The sequence below is a fragment of the Cibotium barometz genome, chromosome 63 (genome assembly GCF_041138505.1).
Source record: "Cibotium barometz isolate CiBa-2024 chromosome 63, ASM4113850v1, whole genome shotgun sequence".
Classification (NCBI taxonomy): domain Eukaryota; kingdom Viridiplantae; phylum Streptophyta; class Polypodiopsida; order Cyatheales; family Cibotiaceae; genus Cibotium; species Cibotium barometz.
Genome location: NC_141108.1, coordinates 23423653 through 23441168, shown reverse-complemented (window position 1 = coordinate 23441168; position 17516 = coordinate 23423653). Strand labels below are relative to the sequence as shown.

The window sequence follows — 17516 nt, the reverse complement described above, 5'->3', positions numbered from 1 at the left end:
CCTATTTATATAGAGGGGAAAAGTCCTAGAGCAATCATCACCTTTAGGCATACATACACATTGACTAGTCACACCCCTATGAAAGTCCCCAAGGCATTGGACAACAAGAATGACAAGCTGGGAACAGGAGCGGTGTGCGGACAGCAAAGACATGGCAGATTTCAGCATGGAAAAATTGTGCAAGCACTGAGCAGGATTTTGTGCGGTATTTCAGCCCCTTGGCAGCCCAAGTCAGCTCCAACCTGGCCCTCAAGGTCTGGACGGGGGTTGGCATGTGAAAAATTCAAGGGCAAAGGGGGGATTTCCTCCAATTTGAGGGTCCCTAAGGGTGTTACAGCAATAAAAAGAAAGCATCACTATATCTTCAATCATTGACAAAGCAGGCAAAGAACAACGGGCTAAAAACAAGGCATACCATGGAGCCGTCATGCTCATATTGAACAAAAAATCTGCATCTACAGCCTCTAATATCATGTCTCCGCCTCTCTACATCCATCACATATGCATCATAATAAAGTGCCTGCTTGTTTCCTTCCTGAGTTGGATTAAGACAAACCTCAATTAGTTTCCTCTTTTTCCGAGAGCCCCGAGTTGACATAAGTAGGGTAGTAAAGCACAAAGCCCCCTGCTATCCATGTTTCAACTTTAAACGAGAGCAGAAAGGAGAACAATTTTACTACAAATGTTTTTGAATCTCGTGTGTGTGTGTGTGTGTGTGTGTGAGAGAGAGAGAGAGAGAACCTGGAAGCAAAGAACATCATCTCCTGGAAGTACAGACACGCAATCACATGCTTCACATGCCAAGGAACGTTGACGGACAGCTCTTCTTACATTCACCCATTCATCTTCTTCAGCACCATAGCCAGCAAACCGTACTCTTACTTCCTGCAGCACACCATAGACAAATCGTTATTGTCAAACATCCGATTGGTTTAAGCTTTTAATCTCCTGCTGTACATTTTCAGAGACCTTCAAACCTTTCAACATCCAAAAATGATAAGAAAACAAGCCAAGCGAACAAACAAAAACTTGCATGGACATCCTTGAGCTACAATCTGGATTAGATGTATACTGTACAAGTTGCAATACATAAGACCAGCTGCACAAGTCTATTTCTGCTGTCATATGAGCATAGAAGGAAACTCTCCAGGTGTTCTTGTAATGCTAGGATAATGTACTACCCCGAGCGCGCAGGTGCAAGAGCTCTGGAATCACAATACAACCATATAATATTACCAATACTTCTTCCCCAAGCTTGAAATGGGTTCGATTTTGAGCACGCATACATACACACCCACTCCAAACCAATCAGGCATCTGCCTGTAAAAGCATCAAGGACAGATGATGGGGAGACTTTAGAACTCCCTTAGATGAAGGGTGGGTTGAGAATCGTGTACATGACACAATGATGTTTGTGGGACAGCTGATTCAACATGTCACATATTTGTGCCCCAGAAGTTTCTAGTCACGTATAACATCAAATAAGGCCATCCAAGAACAGACTATGATAGTGCTCTAGCAATCCAACTAATCACCATTGACTCTAAAACGACTTACCAGGTCCCCAGACTCAAGCATCCTGTGTTCCAAGAACACATGCACATCATACCTGCAGCAGGAAAAAGCACCCAGATGCACTTTAGAATAAGTTGAAGGTTGAAAGCACATGAAGTTGGAAATTTGCATCAGTGTGTCAGTATGTAGCCCCAGAATGATAAAAATAGCAGAGTTTAGAGTGCTCCATGACTATGGAACTCCATATGACCCTATCTAAGGTGTGAAAAAACTCCCTCTTGGAGGGCTGTGAGCTAACTCTTTCTCAAGGTAATGGGGTTACAAAGACTCTTTACAATCTCATCTTTCAAGGGGCTCTCTGATTCCCCTTTGGATTCCTTTCTGTCTGCTCAAAGGTATATGGTCCAAGAGATCCGTGCTTAGGTCCAGGGGTTAATGTATCCCAAACTGACCAAAAGAAAAAGAAACGCATCTTCTTAAGTGATGCGATTTAGGGCTGCTTCACGAAGAGCACACCCACCCAAGCCATAGCCTGCAGCCTCCTGGTGTCCACCCTAACCGCCGTCGAGTGGTGGCCCAGGTATGGCACCACAGGTTCACACAGTGGCCCGCCCAAATGGGCAGCTGTGGTGATGGCAAGGCCAGCAGGGGTGCAAAAAGCCCAGGTAGTCTACTGTTGTTCCATACCAATCCCGTGGGAACCGAGGGGATTACTGAGCATTCTTATAGCAGGCAGTGTCCAGGGTGAGGATGTCTGTCACATTCATGGCGTGACTAGAATAACCACATCGAGAGGCAGGCATCCCATCTGGCTTTTTTGTGATAAAGTGGGTGCCCAATCATGTACTGCCCCATCAGCTTCTTCACTTGAACAGGCACCCTTTGCAAAGCAATTCTTTGCAATGAAAATCTGGAGGTTGAGATGCAACATAGTTAAGAATTATTAAACAGCCATCAGATGCACATGATAATTTCACCAAAAGGCATCCTTGGCAGAACACAGCATACCATGCACCATCCTTTGATGACTTTGCTTCAAACTCCATCTTGCTGATGTCTATCTCGTCTGCAAATTTACAAAAACAGCTCTGTTTACTTACTAAACAAGTATATGAAGACAAAGTGTAAAGGTTGGTTGGATAAGAAAAAGAGAAAACCTGAGGGAGGGGTGGTAAGAGTAGCTTGTGCCCTCTTTGACAAAGTTCCTTTGTCAGGTGATCTTCCAATCTGCTTTGCTGCCTGTTTTTTCCCTGTATACCATCGTCTGTTTTGAAACCAATGCAGCACCTAAAAGCATAGAAGTTGAATTATTACTTACTCGTGCTGTTCAAGACTGTATCAGAGAAAAAATGTTTTGTTGGAGCACCATCACTTCTCTTATGCACCTTTAAAGGGGCAACTGATACCACTTATGTATACTGTCAGCATAGACCCAAAATACAGGTTCCACAGCTCTTTCTTGCCTCGTCCAATTAGCATATGTAATTTATACAGATTTACAGGGTCCAGTTTACATAAACACTAAATTATTTACAAAGCACAACAGACCTGCTTGCATTGCACAGAAATCTTTCCATCTCGCTCTCGAGCTTTACTGCAAGCATAGCAGCAATGTTAGCCAACCAAATTTGAACAAGGCCTGTTCAAGACAGAAGAATGATCATACAACTATCTGTTTATTGCTAATAAATCGAGCACTAGGTACCCCAATTTCTGGGGTATTTAAAGTTGATCAGTGTTGTGATACGTATTTGAAGATATTAATTGATCTCAAAACAAAGCAATGAAATACCTAAACTTTTCAGCCAAGTCCTGCAATATCTTCTGTGATGGAGTAGCACCCTTGCTTTCCTCCCATATCTTCTCCATTTTTGCTACCTGACTTAACAATAGAAACTAGATTTCAAATAGATTTCTAACACAAATGCAATAAAGAGATCTCAATAATTAATACAACATAAAGGCACATACATATTGAAGCCCAACAGCTCTAGAGAACAAAATAAATGAAAACTAGACCCTAATCCACCACTTTCAGTTGATGCAAGCATAATTGTTTCTTATGGACTGAAAATTAATCTTTGATTATTGGATAATAATGAAAGGAACAGGCAGCTGCATGCAGATTGTAGGCAGAATCCTATCTAACCTGATGTAAGTTTCTTGACTATCAATATGAAACACAGCCTAAAATTATTGATAAAACAACTAAGCCCGAGTCATTTGATATTTTAATGTGGAAAGTGTTGGAGTATGCATAAACAGAAGCATAAACGGAAGCATAGACAAGGAGAGAGAGAGAGAGAGAGAGCCATAGGAGCTGGCCGACAGCCTCACGACCTACTAAAAGGAGAAAAAGATATAAAACCCATAAAATATGCATGGCCCCAATACACAAAGATGCACAATATTCTAACACCCCCTCTGTAGCTCATAGTGTGCAAGAGTCTGAAGAAGATAAGTTGATGAAGATCATAGATGCAACCTTGGGACTCTCTAGTACTACAGATACCGGGATCACCTCGGAGAGAGCAACCACCAACCTGTTTCCTCGAAACACAATGCCACCACAAACAGCAAAGAACTGTGCTTGGCTCCAAATTCCCACACCAGTGTGTAGTGAACCGCAAGATTAGAATGATGAGCTGCCAGACACACTGTGCCCATTATCCCCCAACTATGGACTGTGAACACATCACGTCCCAAAACCTCGAACAATGAACTCGGAATAGATCCTGTCCATAGTCTCTGCGACACCAAAGCTGACCTTGTCCTGACAGATTTTTAATGCTTGGAACTCCAACTCACGGTTTCCATGCACCAGAAAATGGAGCTGCTACCAACCCCCTCTCCTGTCCACAAGCCTCCTTTGACTGGAAGCACATGGGGGAAACTGCATGTATAGCATGTATACTAGAGAAGAACACCATCTTGGTCCTCCCAAGCCGGAAGTGCCCTGAGAGTCCTAGATGAGTTACTAGAAATATCTGAACTAGAAGTATCTGAATCATTGTCCTCTGTCGTGTCTTTGCCCTTCTTTTGAGATGAAGACTTGCCCTTCGTCTTGTCCTTCTTCTTGGACAAAAAATCCTTAGACAGATGTCCCCTCTTCCCACATGAGAAGCAATGGCTCCAACCTTTCATCTGACTGAAGTAAGTGCCTGATTAGAATTGTTAAGAGACACCATCCCGAGAAACGAGGACGGAATCTTCTTCCAAGAGGAGGAGCTAAGGTCATCAAAATCCAATTGAATGGTTGTGACTTGGCACCTATGGCCAATAACTGCTGACCAGGCCCAATCCCTCCCCCCTCCCAAAAAAAACAGTGAGGATGAGGCCCCCACCAACGTAGGGGCTTCCCTAGGGCAGAAACCACCCACTATCCCAATGGAAATCCTACCAGCTCATCCCACTCCCCCTCCTCCAGTCTCTACCCAACTTGCTAAGCACCTCCCTCGATTCCTTTTACCATCCCCACCCCCCTCTCTTTGTCATGTGCACAGAGTGTATCTACCATGTGCAACACGCACACAAGACTAGCTTCGAGGCTTGGGGAAGCTTGGAGCTAAGGCTGATTGGCGATCTAGGCTAGGGATGGACTGACGGGCAGGCGCCCAAGTGTGGATGCCCGGTGACCAACCAAGAGCCTATAAAAGGGTGGCCAAGGTCAGTCAGTTGGTCATAGAGTTTTGCGAGTCTTTGCAAGAGTTCTATATTTAGGAGCCTGGATCTAGTGCAGAAGTGCACCTGCTTCATGCAGCCGAGGCCGGCAGCAATCTCGAGGCCCGTGAGAGTAGCTCCGTGGCAGTATGGGACGTCATGGAGTAGAGATTGGTTGGTGCATCTTGCTAGTTAGCTCAACTCGTGGCTCGGTGGGGACAACCATGACTTGTGGGTTTTACCCACAGCTGTCATGGTTAGGTGGTGAGTCAAGCTTGCACCCCCTTCACGTTGTTTGGCTTTGTTTTGTAGGTTTCGAGTCGTGTTTCATGAGCGCTCTATGAGGAGATATGTGGGGATTTGATAGTGGTATCAAAGCATGCTTCAAAGAGCGTGCAAGTTGGTAGGTAGAGAAGAAAGACGTATGAGTTCGAGATGACTACTGTTTTTCATGTATATTGCTGTTTTTTTTCAGAAATCATCATATGGTTTTAAGTTTGCATCGTTGGATCCCGAGTGGGTTGTGGTCATGGAAAGGGTCGTTTTGAATAGCATGTGAAGAAAGTTTTTTTTTTTGGCAAGGAGAGAAGTAAGAGACTGTTGTGATTCAGCAAGCAAAAGAGAAAAGCAAGAGAGATAGTCAGCTATGCGTGAGAAAACGGCAGCCAGAACTCGAACACGGCAGTGCGTGAGAGCAGGTCAACTGTTTGTTTTCTTTGTGTCAGGTCAGCTGTATGTGAGAATCAGGAAACAGCCTGTCGGCGGTTGGCGAGCAATCGGGTGATTTTTTTTTCTCTCCAAGTTGTTATTCGCGGCTGCCAAGTGGTGACCCGATGGATAGCGGCAACCAGAATCAGCGTTTTTTTTGCCTATGTTTTTTTTAAGCCTTTGATGCTTTTCGTTTTTTTTTTTAACGAAGACCTTACGTTTTCTTTTAAAAAATCATAGCATAGTAATAAAAACCAAAAACTACGTTTTGTTTTTAAAAGCAAACGAAGGCAATGGGGTTTTCAAAAAACGAAATGCAAACGAAGACTTTTTTTTTTACATGCCTAGCGTGGTTTTTTTATTTTTTATTTTTAAAAAGCGTGGCTTTTATGTGTGGCTTTTATAAAAGCCATCTAGCATGTTTTTTAAACACAAAAGCAACACAAAAACAAACGCTTTTGGGGGGGCTTATAAAATACGCCTAGAGTGGGCTTCTAGCCACACCTCTCCTCGAGTTTTCTTGCACCATCTCTTGCTTGCAACCAAGATTTTCTCTCACTTTTCCTCTTCGAGATGTTGACCCAAGCATCTGACATGGAACCCGCACCCACACACGAAGACCTGTCGACTACCAAGGCCGCTGATGGCGATCTTTTCGAAGATTTTGTAACTAAATCTGATTTTCAAGAGTTTAAAGTTACTTTCGAGGCTTCGCTGCGCAGATGCAGGCTTTGTAGAATTCGATCTCTTTATTGACCACTACCCTATCTACTCTCTCGGGTATGGATACCTTGGCATTTGCTTTAGACCCCAACATTAATCTGAAACAGTTTGGGGGCGAGCAAAAGCAACATACCAAGGAGATTGTGGACAAGTGGCTACATAAGTGGCAGGTCCACTTCCAGTTTCATCCATATGGCGATAACAAAAAGATTCAATTGGCAGTGAGTTTCCTCTAGGGCAAGGCTTTTCTCTCGTGGAAAGAACTCAAACCTAGGCGCAATTTGAAGAAGTCACAACTATCGCTATTCGAGGTGCGGTTAAGTTCACAAAATTCCTTGGGATAGATCCCTCCACCTAAGGAATTTGGACTGATATACAAAAACTCTTGAAAGGAAGGAATGTCGGGAACAAAGAGGTCATCTACAAAACGTCTCACATTACAAAGTTTGTGAAGAAAGACAAGACAAGTATTAGCAGAAATAAGGCGTTCCATAAAATCAAACTCATAAGTAAAAAGATAAAAATTAGCAAGAAAGACGGCACAATTAGTACCCATGGGAATGCCAATTGCTTACTTAAATAAAGAGTCGCCTAAGGATATATAAAGGTTATCTAGGAGAAAATCTAACCAAGTACAAATGTCATCTTTGTCTACAATTTTGGTGAATCATTTCTTTCTCTTATCTACATCTTGAGTTTTACTTTTTAACCAAGAAAAATCAAAATGCAAAGCTGACTTTTCTACTAATAAAGCCTTGCATCTATCCTTTTCTAATCTATGGGCAAAAACTTTCGTCATAAATCCTGACATGTAAGTCTTCTAAGTCTAGTTTAGTCCTTTTATGATTATGTACGGATTTCAACCTAGATCACCTATTACCGTGGGATTTTCAAGACTTCAGCATGATGCAATGCGTACTTTTTTACAAGACATGCAAGAAATGTTACAAGTTGCGAAGGAATCTATTAGAAGTGCTCAAGACACACAGATTTTATTCTAATAGACACCGTTCACCAAGAGAGTTCTCTGAAGGAACGATGATGTATTTGCGAGTTCCGAAAGATTCCGAGACTTTACGGACGGATCAATCTCCAAAATTATCCCCTAGATACTATGGACCATTTCGGGTTATACGCCGGATTGGTTCAGTTGCATATGAATTGGATTTGCCTTCTCATGTGAAAATTCATCTCGTATTTCACGTCAGTAGACTCAAGGAAGTACTGGGTGGAACAGATCAGTTAGTTACTCCTCAAGAAATCATAGATGTCGAGGATATGACATTTGTGCTACACAAACCGAAAAAGATTCTTGGATTTCGTAAAAGACAATTGCGGCATACGCTACTCACAGAATACAAGATCAAGTGGAAGGATCGTGTTGAGAAGGACACTACATGGGAGACATTGACTACCCTTCAGAGGGACTACCCTAGGTTTTTAGGGAGCTTAGGAGTGAGCTCTTAGAGGAAGGGGAGTATGTCATGTGCCCAGAGTGTATCTACCGTGTGCAACACGCACACAAGACTAGCTTCAAGGCTTGAGGAAGCTTGAAGCTAGGCAAGCTGATTCGCGAGCTGTGGACTGACGGGCGGGCACCCAAGTGTGGACGCTCGGTGACCGGCCAAGAGCCTATAAAAGGGTGGCCAAGGTCAGTCAATTGATCATAGAGTTTCACGAGTCTTTACAAGAGCTCTACGATCAAAAGCCTGAATTTAGTGCAGACGTGCACCTGGTTCATGCAGCCGAGACCGGCAATAGTCTCGAGGCTTGCGAGAGTAGCTCCGTGGCGGTATGGGACGTCATGGAGTAGATATTGATCGGTGCGTCTTGCTAGTTAGCTCAGCTCGTGGCGACAGCCAAGACTTGTGGGTTTTACCCACGGCTATCATGGTTGGTGGGTGGTGAGTCAAGCTTGCACCCCCTTCACGTTGTTTGGCTTTGTTTTGCAAGTTTCGAGTCGTGTTTCAGAAGCGCTCTACAAGGAGATCCATGGAGATTCGACATTCTTCTACTCCCTTTCCCCCCAAGGATGCTCCTTCAGTTACCTCTGTCTCCTTGACACCCCACCCCTGGTTACATCATTTACGCCCCCCCCCCCCCCCCCCTCTTGTACCCCTCATAGGAGCCAGTGTCATCTGTTGGTGGTCAATCTAGCAATTTTTTGCCAGTGGAGACGATCGTAGCTTCTTCAGCAACCCCACACCCCCCCCCCAAACAAACGATTACACTACTTCATGTGCCTACCACTTTCCTTCCCCGCTATGGTAGCTCCCTTCGCATCTGCATGGGTCTCAAGCATTCCCAACCCACCCATTACAATGTGGATGCCACCATCTTCTCCTCATGATTTTGAGTAGAAAGTGGGACAGTGACTATCATGTGCATGAAAGATGCCATGGACATTCTCAAATGCTGGTCCAGAAGAGGCAGCCAAATAAAGAGTATGAACCAAATGGAACCAGGATTATGGAGCACAGAGTGCAGCAGAGGCCAGTGTGGACTTAGAGCAAGGCATGGGGGACATGAAGAGGACGCTGTCAGCTGCAAGTGGGGACTGTCGGCTGCATCAGAAGATGACGTCGACTGGACCAGAGGACAAGGCGGCTGAAGGCGCAGCATTATAAGGGATTATGTCCAGACGACGCAGCTTTTATGATGAATATAACCAGTCGGCTAGCCGACTGCTGGTCGGCTAGCACTCCAGGGAGTCCAAAGGGCTATAAAAGGAGGCACATGCTCATCATTGTAATCATTCAACTCATTAGGAGTTGGGTCCATGTTAGGACTAGATTTTGGTGTCTTATCACCTTTTGTATGAGACAGCCTAGAGCTATAGAAGAGTACCTTTTTGTTCTTTTTTTTTAATACTGAATTTCCAGCATATCTCTCTCTCTCTCTCTCTCTCTCTACTCTCTCTTCATGTCTGCGTTTTGCATCAGCATGTTCTCAGTAGTGTTTAGGGCTAAAAGAAGACCCCCAGAGCTTTCGCGCGTTACATTGGTATCAGAGCATCAGGCTCAGCAAAGCTAAACACTGGTGCAGTCCCATATGATGGTGTACAGGTCCAAGGTACAGGAAAGTACAAAGGTACAGGAAAGTACACGGGTACGAAGCCCAAGGCAAGGAACACAGAACCGGGAAGAGCTCCCATGAGGTTTGTTGGTGGTGTTCCACAGAGCCAAAGGGATGGCAGTCTTGTGAGCCAGATAGGTTCTCGGACAACGGTCCCAAGGGAGGATTATCCTCCAAGGGGTGATATGAGAGTGCCAGACTCATTTCTCAGGACCATGACAGTGTCATGACCCTGTGTTTTTCTCTGGACAAAGATGCGGATGTGCACGGGGACATGGTGGACAGTGTGAATGGCATCAGGTGGGAGTGAAGATGGAAGCCCATGTGTGGATAACCCCATGTGTGAAAGGGGGCAAAGAGATTTTAGCTTTGAAGGTTTAAAAACCTTTAAAATCATTTATAAAGCCTTTTATGAAGAAACGTGGCCCATAAGCTATTTTGGAGCCACGTGTGCTTTTTGGGCAGAAAAAGGAGAGGCGCCTAACTCTTGATGGGGGTGTGCTTTTGGAAGAAGTGGGCTGCAAGGAAAGCATGGGGATGAACAGCACGTGGGCTTTCTCTCTATCTGGCTAAGAGTCGACTGCAGCATACCCACGTATGAGCTTTTTGGAAAGAGAAGACGCTGGCTGCGCATGGAAGGGCTGGACTACAGGTACAGTCCACGTGGCAGTGTACGGCTGCTGTGCAGGTACAGTCCACGTGGCAGGTCAGGCGGCTGTCTGCAGGTACTGTCCATGTTGCAGATTTGGTTGTGCAGATTCTGGCGCCTACTGTGCAGGTCTTGGGCTGGCGGCTGGAACAGTAGCTGCAGGCCTGTACGGACAGCAGGTTCAGGCCAGTACGGAGGCTGTACGACAGCTGAATTCAGATGGCAACTGCACACTTTTTCGTACAGATGGCTGCAGGTTGAGTAATGTTGCAGGCGGCGCATCACCAGGATACAGGCGGCGCATAGAAAGCCAGGCCATGTGTGTGCTTTTTGGAGGACGCCGTGTTTCTACAGAAAGCAAGGGCTGTTTTTCCATGAACATAGACATCATGTCGATGGCGTTCATCAGATGGAACTTTCAGCCTTTCTATGCTTTGATTCGGGACTGTTTTGGGACAGTTTATGGGCTGTTTTTTGTTTGGTCGCAAATTCAGCTATGTGCTTGGGTTTTTGACTGCAAGTACAGGTCTTGTGGTTATGTTTCTTGGCATGGGAGTGAAGCAAGCTCGCATGGCTGCGTGCTCATGGAGCAGATGGCTTTCTTCATGCTAGAAAGGAACAGAGGGACCTACAGTTATGAGTATCTCTATGTTGCCAGATGTTTCATGAGGGAACAGGTAACTAGATGTATGGGAAACAGAACAGAAGTTTCAAAGGGGAACAGGCCTAAGGGTTTCATGTGGAAACAGGTCGTAGGTTTTCTCGAAGAGACATGTTTTTGGGTTTCTCTAGGAGATAGGTCACATGCAGGCAGAAGGTACAGGAGTGGACACATGTTTGGTACAGCCTTGCTACTCATAGGACAAGGGACAGGGAATCCATGACAGAGATGGATAGTACCCTTGGATGGTAGAGAGGGTTTGTACAGGTGTGTCAACTGTATGGTATGCTGTGCTGTGATACTCTTTTGAGAGACAGTTTGGGAGTCTGTGTTGTGATGCAGAAGCACTGGATGTGTCAAGGTGTGATGCTGTTTATAGTGTGAGAGGCTATGGATGGATGTGGCAGCCTTGATCATGGGAGAAAGCTTCTGTATGCAGACTCTATGTGAAGAGTCTTTCGATATGAACAATGGCTGGACTTGTTTGTGGATGCCGTGTGGAAAAGAAGCCAGATGCAGGTTCTTTGCAGGCTTCAGGAGTTCTACTGGGACGGCTGAATTACCAGCCTTATATTGTAATCAAAGCTCTTAAATTCAATTAAAGAAATACCGCAAGGGGCGCCACTGCGATTTGGGGCCAATTGGTGTCCGTGTACTATTTGCAGGAGCACTCTAGCTCCCCCTGTTTGTTTTCCTTTTCTAGGTCCTCAATGGTGTTGAAGTGTTTTATGTGCAAATGTTTGTTCCACCGCCCTTTGGTTTCTGAAGGCCGGTTTACAAGGTTCCGTCACCGGGACACATCGTCGACTTTCTCAAGGAGGCGAGTCCGTGGTTGCTTTGGTCGCGACAATCGCCAACTTTCCTAAGGGGGCGAGCTCGTGGTTGTCTCATGAGAGTCACATCAAAAGCTTCAACATGAGGAAAGTGAAAAGGAAGTGCAGGACACAGTACAGGATTGTGTGTCTTTGCCTATATGAGGTGAAGAGCAAGAGCTGAAGATGAAGTTCAGGAGAAAAGACACCAAGGACAAGAAGTAGTCGGCCAGGAACAAGAAGCAGTTGAAGTGTTATGGTGCAGGAGATGCGTTGAAGGCTATGGCTTTCGACAGTTTGTCACCGGTGGTATCTTCATAGAGGCTTCATGGGTTCGGAAGACAGTTTCTTTCTATGTTAGTGGTGATCTACTATGCGTCATCGAGGACTTGTGCTTACCACTTGGGTGGAGTGCAAGCAGGTTTTGGGTGCCTGAGGATGTATCAGATGGGGCTCAGATGGAAGTGGAGGAACTTGACGAGGTTCTTAATCCCGAGCAGATACTGGCACATAACGAAAGAAAGGTACAGGGTAAAGTTTCCCGTCGCTATCCTGTGAAGTTCAAGAGCTGTTCACTGATGGATATGAAGTGGATGGAGGAGGTTCACTGATGGATGCGAAGTGGATGGAGGAGGGTGACTTAGCAAATTCACCTCAGGAGTTGCAGCTTTATCTTGATGCCTTTGAGTTGGAGTCGACTCTTATTGCGACTCATTCAGGTTCAGCAGAGCATGGGTCTGGAGCATGGCCTGATGCTCAAGAGGGGGGTAGCACCTCCGCTCCCTTGTTGTTACAGACAGGCTCAGTTGTTATCTAGGAGTCGCTTGGTGACATCTTTGTATTCACCCGAAGGTACTGAGGCTGACAGTACATCTGCTTATGGGACTTCTATGATATTGTGTACTAGTCACAGATGATGGAAAAGTTGGGTATGGTTCACAGTCGCGCGCACCTTGAACTCTAACTGCAACTATGGATAACTCTATGGAGGGCATAAGTCTTGCGAGCAGTCCTAGAGTTGGTTTGGTTCATGGGAATATGGATCGAACTCTGTTTGTGCATGTATGCATACACTTTTTGAGGTAGAGGTATTTTTGTATTCTGGTGCCATTGGATCCTGGTATCATTGAGAATACATTGGGAAATACTCTGCATTGTGTCATGTGCTGCATGTATGTTGGTATGCTACATCAAGTGCTTTATTATGTCATGGATGCACCATTGGGAGAAGACGCTGGCTGCGCATGGAAGGGCTGGACTGCAGGTACAGTCCACGTGGCAGTGTACGGCTGCTGTGCAGGTACAGTCCACGTGGCAGGTCAGGCGGCTATCTGCAGGTACTGTCCATGTTGCAGATTTGGTTGTGCAGATTCTGGCGCCTACTGTGCAGGTCTTGGGCTGGCGGCTGGAACAGTAGCTGCAGGCCTGTACGGACAGTAGGTTCAGGCCAGTACGGAGGCTGTACGACAGCTGAATTCAGATGGCAACTGCACACTTTTTCGTACAGATGGCTGCAGGTTGAGTAATGTTGCAGGCGGCGCATCACCAGGATACAGGCGGCGCATAGAAAGCTAGGCCATGTGTGTGCTTTTTGGAGGACGCCGTGTTTCTACAGAAAGCAAGGGCTGTTTTTCCATGAACATAGACATCATGTCGATGGCGTTCATCAGATGGAACTTTCAGCCTTTCTATGCTTTGATTCGGGACTGTTTTGGGACAGTTTATGGGCTGTTTTTTGTTTGGTCGCAAATTCAGCTATGTGCTTGGGTTTTTGACTGCAAGTACAGGTCTTGTGGTTTTGTTTCTTGGCATGGGAGTGAAGCAAGCTCGCATGGCTGCGTGCTCATGGAGCAGATGGCTTTCTTCATGCTAGAAAGGAACAGAGGGACCTACAGTTATGAGTATCTCTATGTTGCCAGATGTTTCATGAGGGAACAGGTAACTAGATGTATGGGAAACAGAACAGAAGTTTCAAAGGGGAACAGGCCTAAGGGTTTCATGTGGAAACAGGTCGTAGGTTTTCTCGAAGAGACATGTTTTTGGGTTTCTCTAGGAGATAGGTCACATGCAGGCAGAAGGTACAGGAGTGGACACATGTTTGGTACAGCCTTGCTACTGATAGGACAAGGGACAGGGAATCCATGACAGAGATGGATAGTACCCTTGGATGGTAGAGAGGGTTTGTACAGGTGTGTCAACTGTATGGTATGTTGTGCTGTGATACTCTTTTGAGAGACAGTTTGGGAGTCTGTGTTGTGATGCAGAAGCACTGGATGTGTCAGGGTGTGTCATGGCCCTGTGAAAATGGAGCAGGACAAGTGTGGGCATGGTGGTTGCAGAGTCAGAATATTTTATGATTCACATGGGGGGTGCCCGGACAGTGTTTAAGATGTGTGGACATCCCTAGGTGTGAAGGGGGAAACTAAAAACATTAAGTTTTAATGTTTATTGAAGTTTGCCCCTAGGCCTTAGTGGCCCTAGGAACTTATTTAAGTTGGGGCCCTAGGGATTAAATTGGGGAGGAGTTTTCTCTCTCTTCTCTCTCTCTCTTCCCTTTTTGGGAATCGTGTAGTAAAAGGGGAGTTTCCCTCATGCGCTTGAGAACTAGCGTGGAAAAGCAAGAGGAGCTGCAGGCGGCTGCTGTATCTGTGCTGTAGCTGCTGTTTTCTGCAAGCTGTGTGCTGTAAACAGGCCGTACAGCAGCCGTACAGTGCTGTACGACTGCTGGGTTTGCTGTGGACTGAGGAGCGCAGAGCTGTGGGGCTTCTTCTCTGCTGGTTGGGCTGCGCAGAAGATCTGTACAGGCTGTACAGTCTGTTTTCCAGCCCGTACCCTACTGTACGACTGCCGTACAGTGTACGGACAGTCAAGTACAGCAAGTACAGTTGCTGGAGGATTATAACAAGAAGTTTTGGGAAGCTCTACTCCCAGTGACTTCTTATCGTGCCGTGCCATTATCTGAGCAGGTTGAGAAGTATTGTTGTGGGCTGCCCAAGGAGGTACGAGATTATTGTATAAAGACAAGAGTAACGAACATGTCACAGATGATTGAGAATGCTATGACAGCTAATGCGTTACTCACAGGTGGTTCATCTGGGTTTAAAGGCAGTAAGAAATTGGGCAAGAAAGCTGAAAAATTTGGGCATGCTTCTCGTGATGCTAAAGGGTCTACAGAGACAAAGTATAAGAAGTTGCCAATGCCCAAAAGGACTTCTGAGGAAAGACAGGCTTTGAGAGATGCTCAAAAGTGTTTTTACTGTACTGAAGAGGGGCATATGTCATTCAATTGTCCCAAGAGAACGTCCAAGAAGGACCCTGACAATAAAGGAGAGCCCAAGCCAAAGAAACAAAAGCCTTCTGCAGGCTTAGTTCCTGATCTTGTGGGGGAGCAGCTAAGTGGTGAAGCTACAGAGTTGTGCAGAGCATGGGGCAAAGTGAGAGATCAGAATGCTTTGATCTTCTTTGACACAGGTGCTAGAGCCAACTTCATTTCACCAGATTTGGCTGGCCGATTGGGGATTCGCGCAGAGGAGATGGGGCCGTTACATGAGGCAAATATGGCTTGTCCAGGGTATGCAGAACCCGTTACTCCTATTATTGGGAAGCTTCGGCTTCATTTGCAGGGTTATGTGGACAGCGAGGAGTTCTTCATCATGCCTTTGGATGGCTGTGATGTTTTGTTGGGGATGCCATGGTGCCACAGGGTACATGCGGTGGTGGATACTTACAATAGGAAAATTACTCTGACTCATAGAGGGAAAGAGCATGTATTGGATGTAAAACTCAAAGGGGAATCTGTTCCTATTGTATCCGCTTCGGCGATTTCATCAGTAATGAAAAAGCATCTTTCCGCGTACTTGATTTATGTAAAGGATGCACAGGATGATGAGTCTAAGTCTAATTTGTCAATGTTAGATAAGGACAAGGCTGATTTCTTAAGTGAGTTTCAAGACTGTTTTTCCGAGTCATTGCCAAGAGAATTACCTCCTGAGAGGCCAGAAGATCATGCCATAGATCTGATTCCTGGTAGTACTCCACCGAATAGACCGCCGTATCGTGTTAGTGCAGCCCAACAGGAAGAGATTATGAGTCAGGTGCAGGAGCTATTGAATAAGGGGTTGATTCAGCCTAGCTCATCACCCTTTTGCTCACCTGTGCTCTTAGTGCAGAAGAAGGATGGTTCTTGGCGCATGTGTATTGATTACAGGGCGCTGAACAAGAATACCATCAAGAATCGATTCCCCATACCGAGGATCGATGATATCTTGGACCGCTTACAGGGCTCCACAGTTTTTAGTCGTATTGATTTGAAAAGCGGGTATCATCAGATACGCATTAGACTCGAGGATGTGCATAAGACAGCATTCCGAACCACGTTTGGGTTGTATGAGTTCTTGGTTATGCCCTTTGGTTTAACAAATGCGCCTGCCACATTTAACAGAATGATGGACAGGATTTTCAGGCCTCATAGAGAGTTTGTGGGCACATTCTTTGATGATATGATTGTGCATTCACGAACTGAGGAAGAGCATAGAAGGCATTTGGCCATTGTGTTTGCAGAACTCAGAAACCATAGATTGGTGGTTAATGGCAAGAAGAGTGAGTTCTTTTTGCAGGAGATACATTTCTTGGGGCATATTGTGTCTGGTCATGGAGTCCGTATGGATCCAGCAAAGGTGGAAGCAATACTTAATTGGCCAGCTTTGAGGACCGTGCATGATGTACGCAGCTTTTTAGGATTGTGTTCCTATTACAGGCGTTACATACGGCACTTTGCTGAAATTGCTTCACCTCTTCATGCTTTGACCAAGAAAGCAACTCCGTTTAGATGGGCTGATCGGGAAATTACAGCATTCAAAAAGCTCAAAGAAAAGCTTACTTCGGACCCAGTATTGGTGTTACCGGATCTCCGAAAGGCTTTTGTTGTCCAGTGTGATGCATGTGGAAGTAGCATTGGTGCAGTTCTCATGCAAGAGGGACATGTGATAGCCTATGAGAGTAGAGTTTTGCAAGATGCCGAGAAGCATTTACAGGTGTATGAGAAAGAGATGTTGGCTGTAATTCACGCTCTTTCTACATGGAAACACTACTTGCTTGGGGCTGATTTTACTGTACAGACAGATCATCAGACCTTGCGATATTTCCTCACGCAGACTAAGCTTTCAGAGAAGCATATGCGTTGGGCAAACTTTTTGTCAATGTTTCACTTCCAGATTGTGCATGTGGAAGGCAAAAAGAATGTAGTGGCAGATGCTTTGTCACGCAAGCCACAGGTCTCTGCAGTTTCACTTGCTTATCATCATGAGCTTGATGAAATGAAAGAGCAGTATGTCCATGATGAGGATTTTGAAAAATTGTATGATCAGATGTCTGAGGGTCAGCGGCATGAGCATTACACTCTCAGAGATGGGTTTTTATTGATGCATGGCAGACTGTGTGTTACCAGGCCATTGCGACTCAAGGTTATGATTGAAAGTCATGCTCCACCGTATGCAGGTCATAGAGGTATTGACGCCACGGTCAAAGCAGTGGAGACTTTCTTTTATTGGCCAACCTTGAGAAGAGATGTTGATGCCTTTGTGAGGCAATGCATCGTATGTCAGAAGGTAAAGTTTGACCGTCAGAAGACACCAGGGTTATTACAGCCTTTACCTATTCCGGATAGACCTTGGGAGAGCATTGCCATGGATTTTGTATTTGATCTTCCACGGAC

General features: G+C 45.5%; 1 protein-coding gene across 2 annotated transcripts in view; it reads right to left on the bottom strand.

The window, feature by feature from the left end:
- LOC147603853 (protein SAWADEE HOMEODOMAIN HOMOLOG 2-like) overlaps window positions 1–17516 on the bottom strand; it is a 49957-nt gene that overhangs the window by 13888 nt on the left and 18553 nt on the right. Inside the window, exons 2-8 of one of the 2 annotated variants that reach the window (XM_086795791.1) lie at window positions 3308–3393; window positions 3064–3109; window positions 2673–2802; window positions 2524–2581; window positions 1558–1609; window positions 742–885; window positions 416–535 (exon numbers count right to left, since the gene is read on the bottom strand). In XM_086795791.1, the coding sequence (XP_086651917.1) occupies window positions 416–535; window positions 742–885; window positions 1558–1609; window positions 2524–2581; window positions 2673–2802; window positions 3064–3109; window positions 3308–3393 (636 nt within the window). Of the gene's footprint in view, window positions 1–415; window positions 536–741; window positions 886–1557; window positions 1610–2523; window positions 2582–2672; window positions 2803–3063; window positions 3110–3307; window positions 3398–17516 lie in introns of both variants that reach the window. The other variant, XM_086795792.1, reaches the window with a different exon arrangement.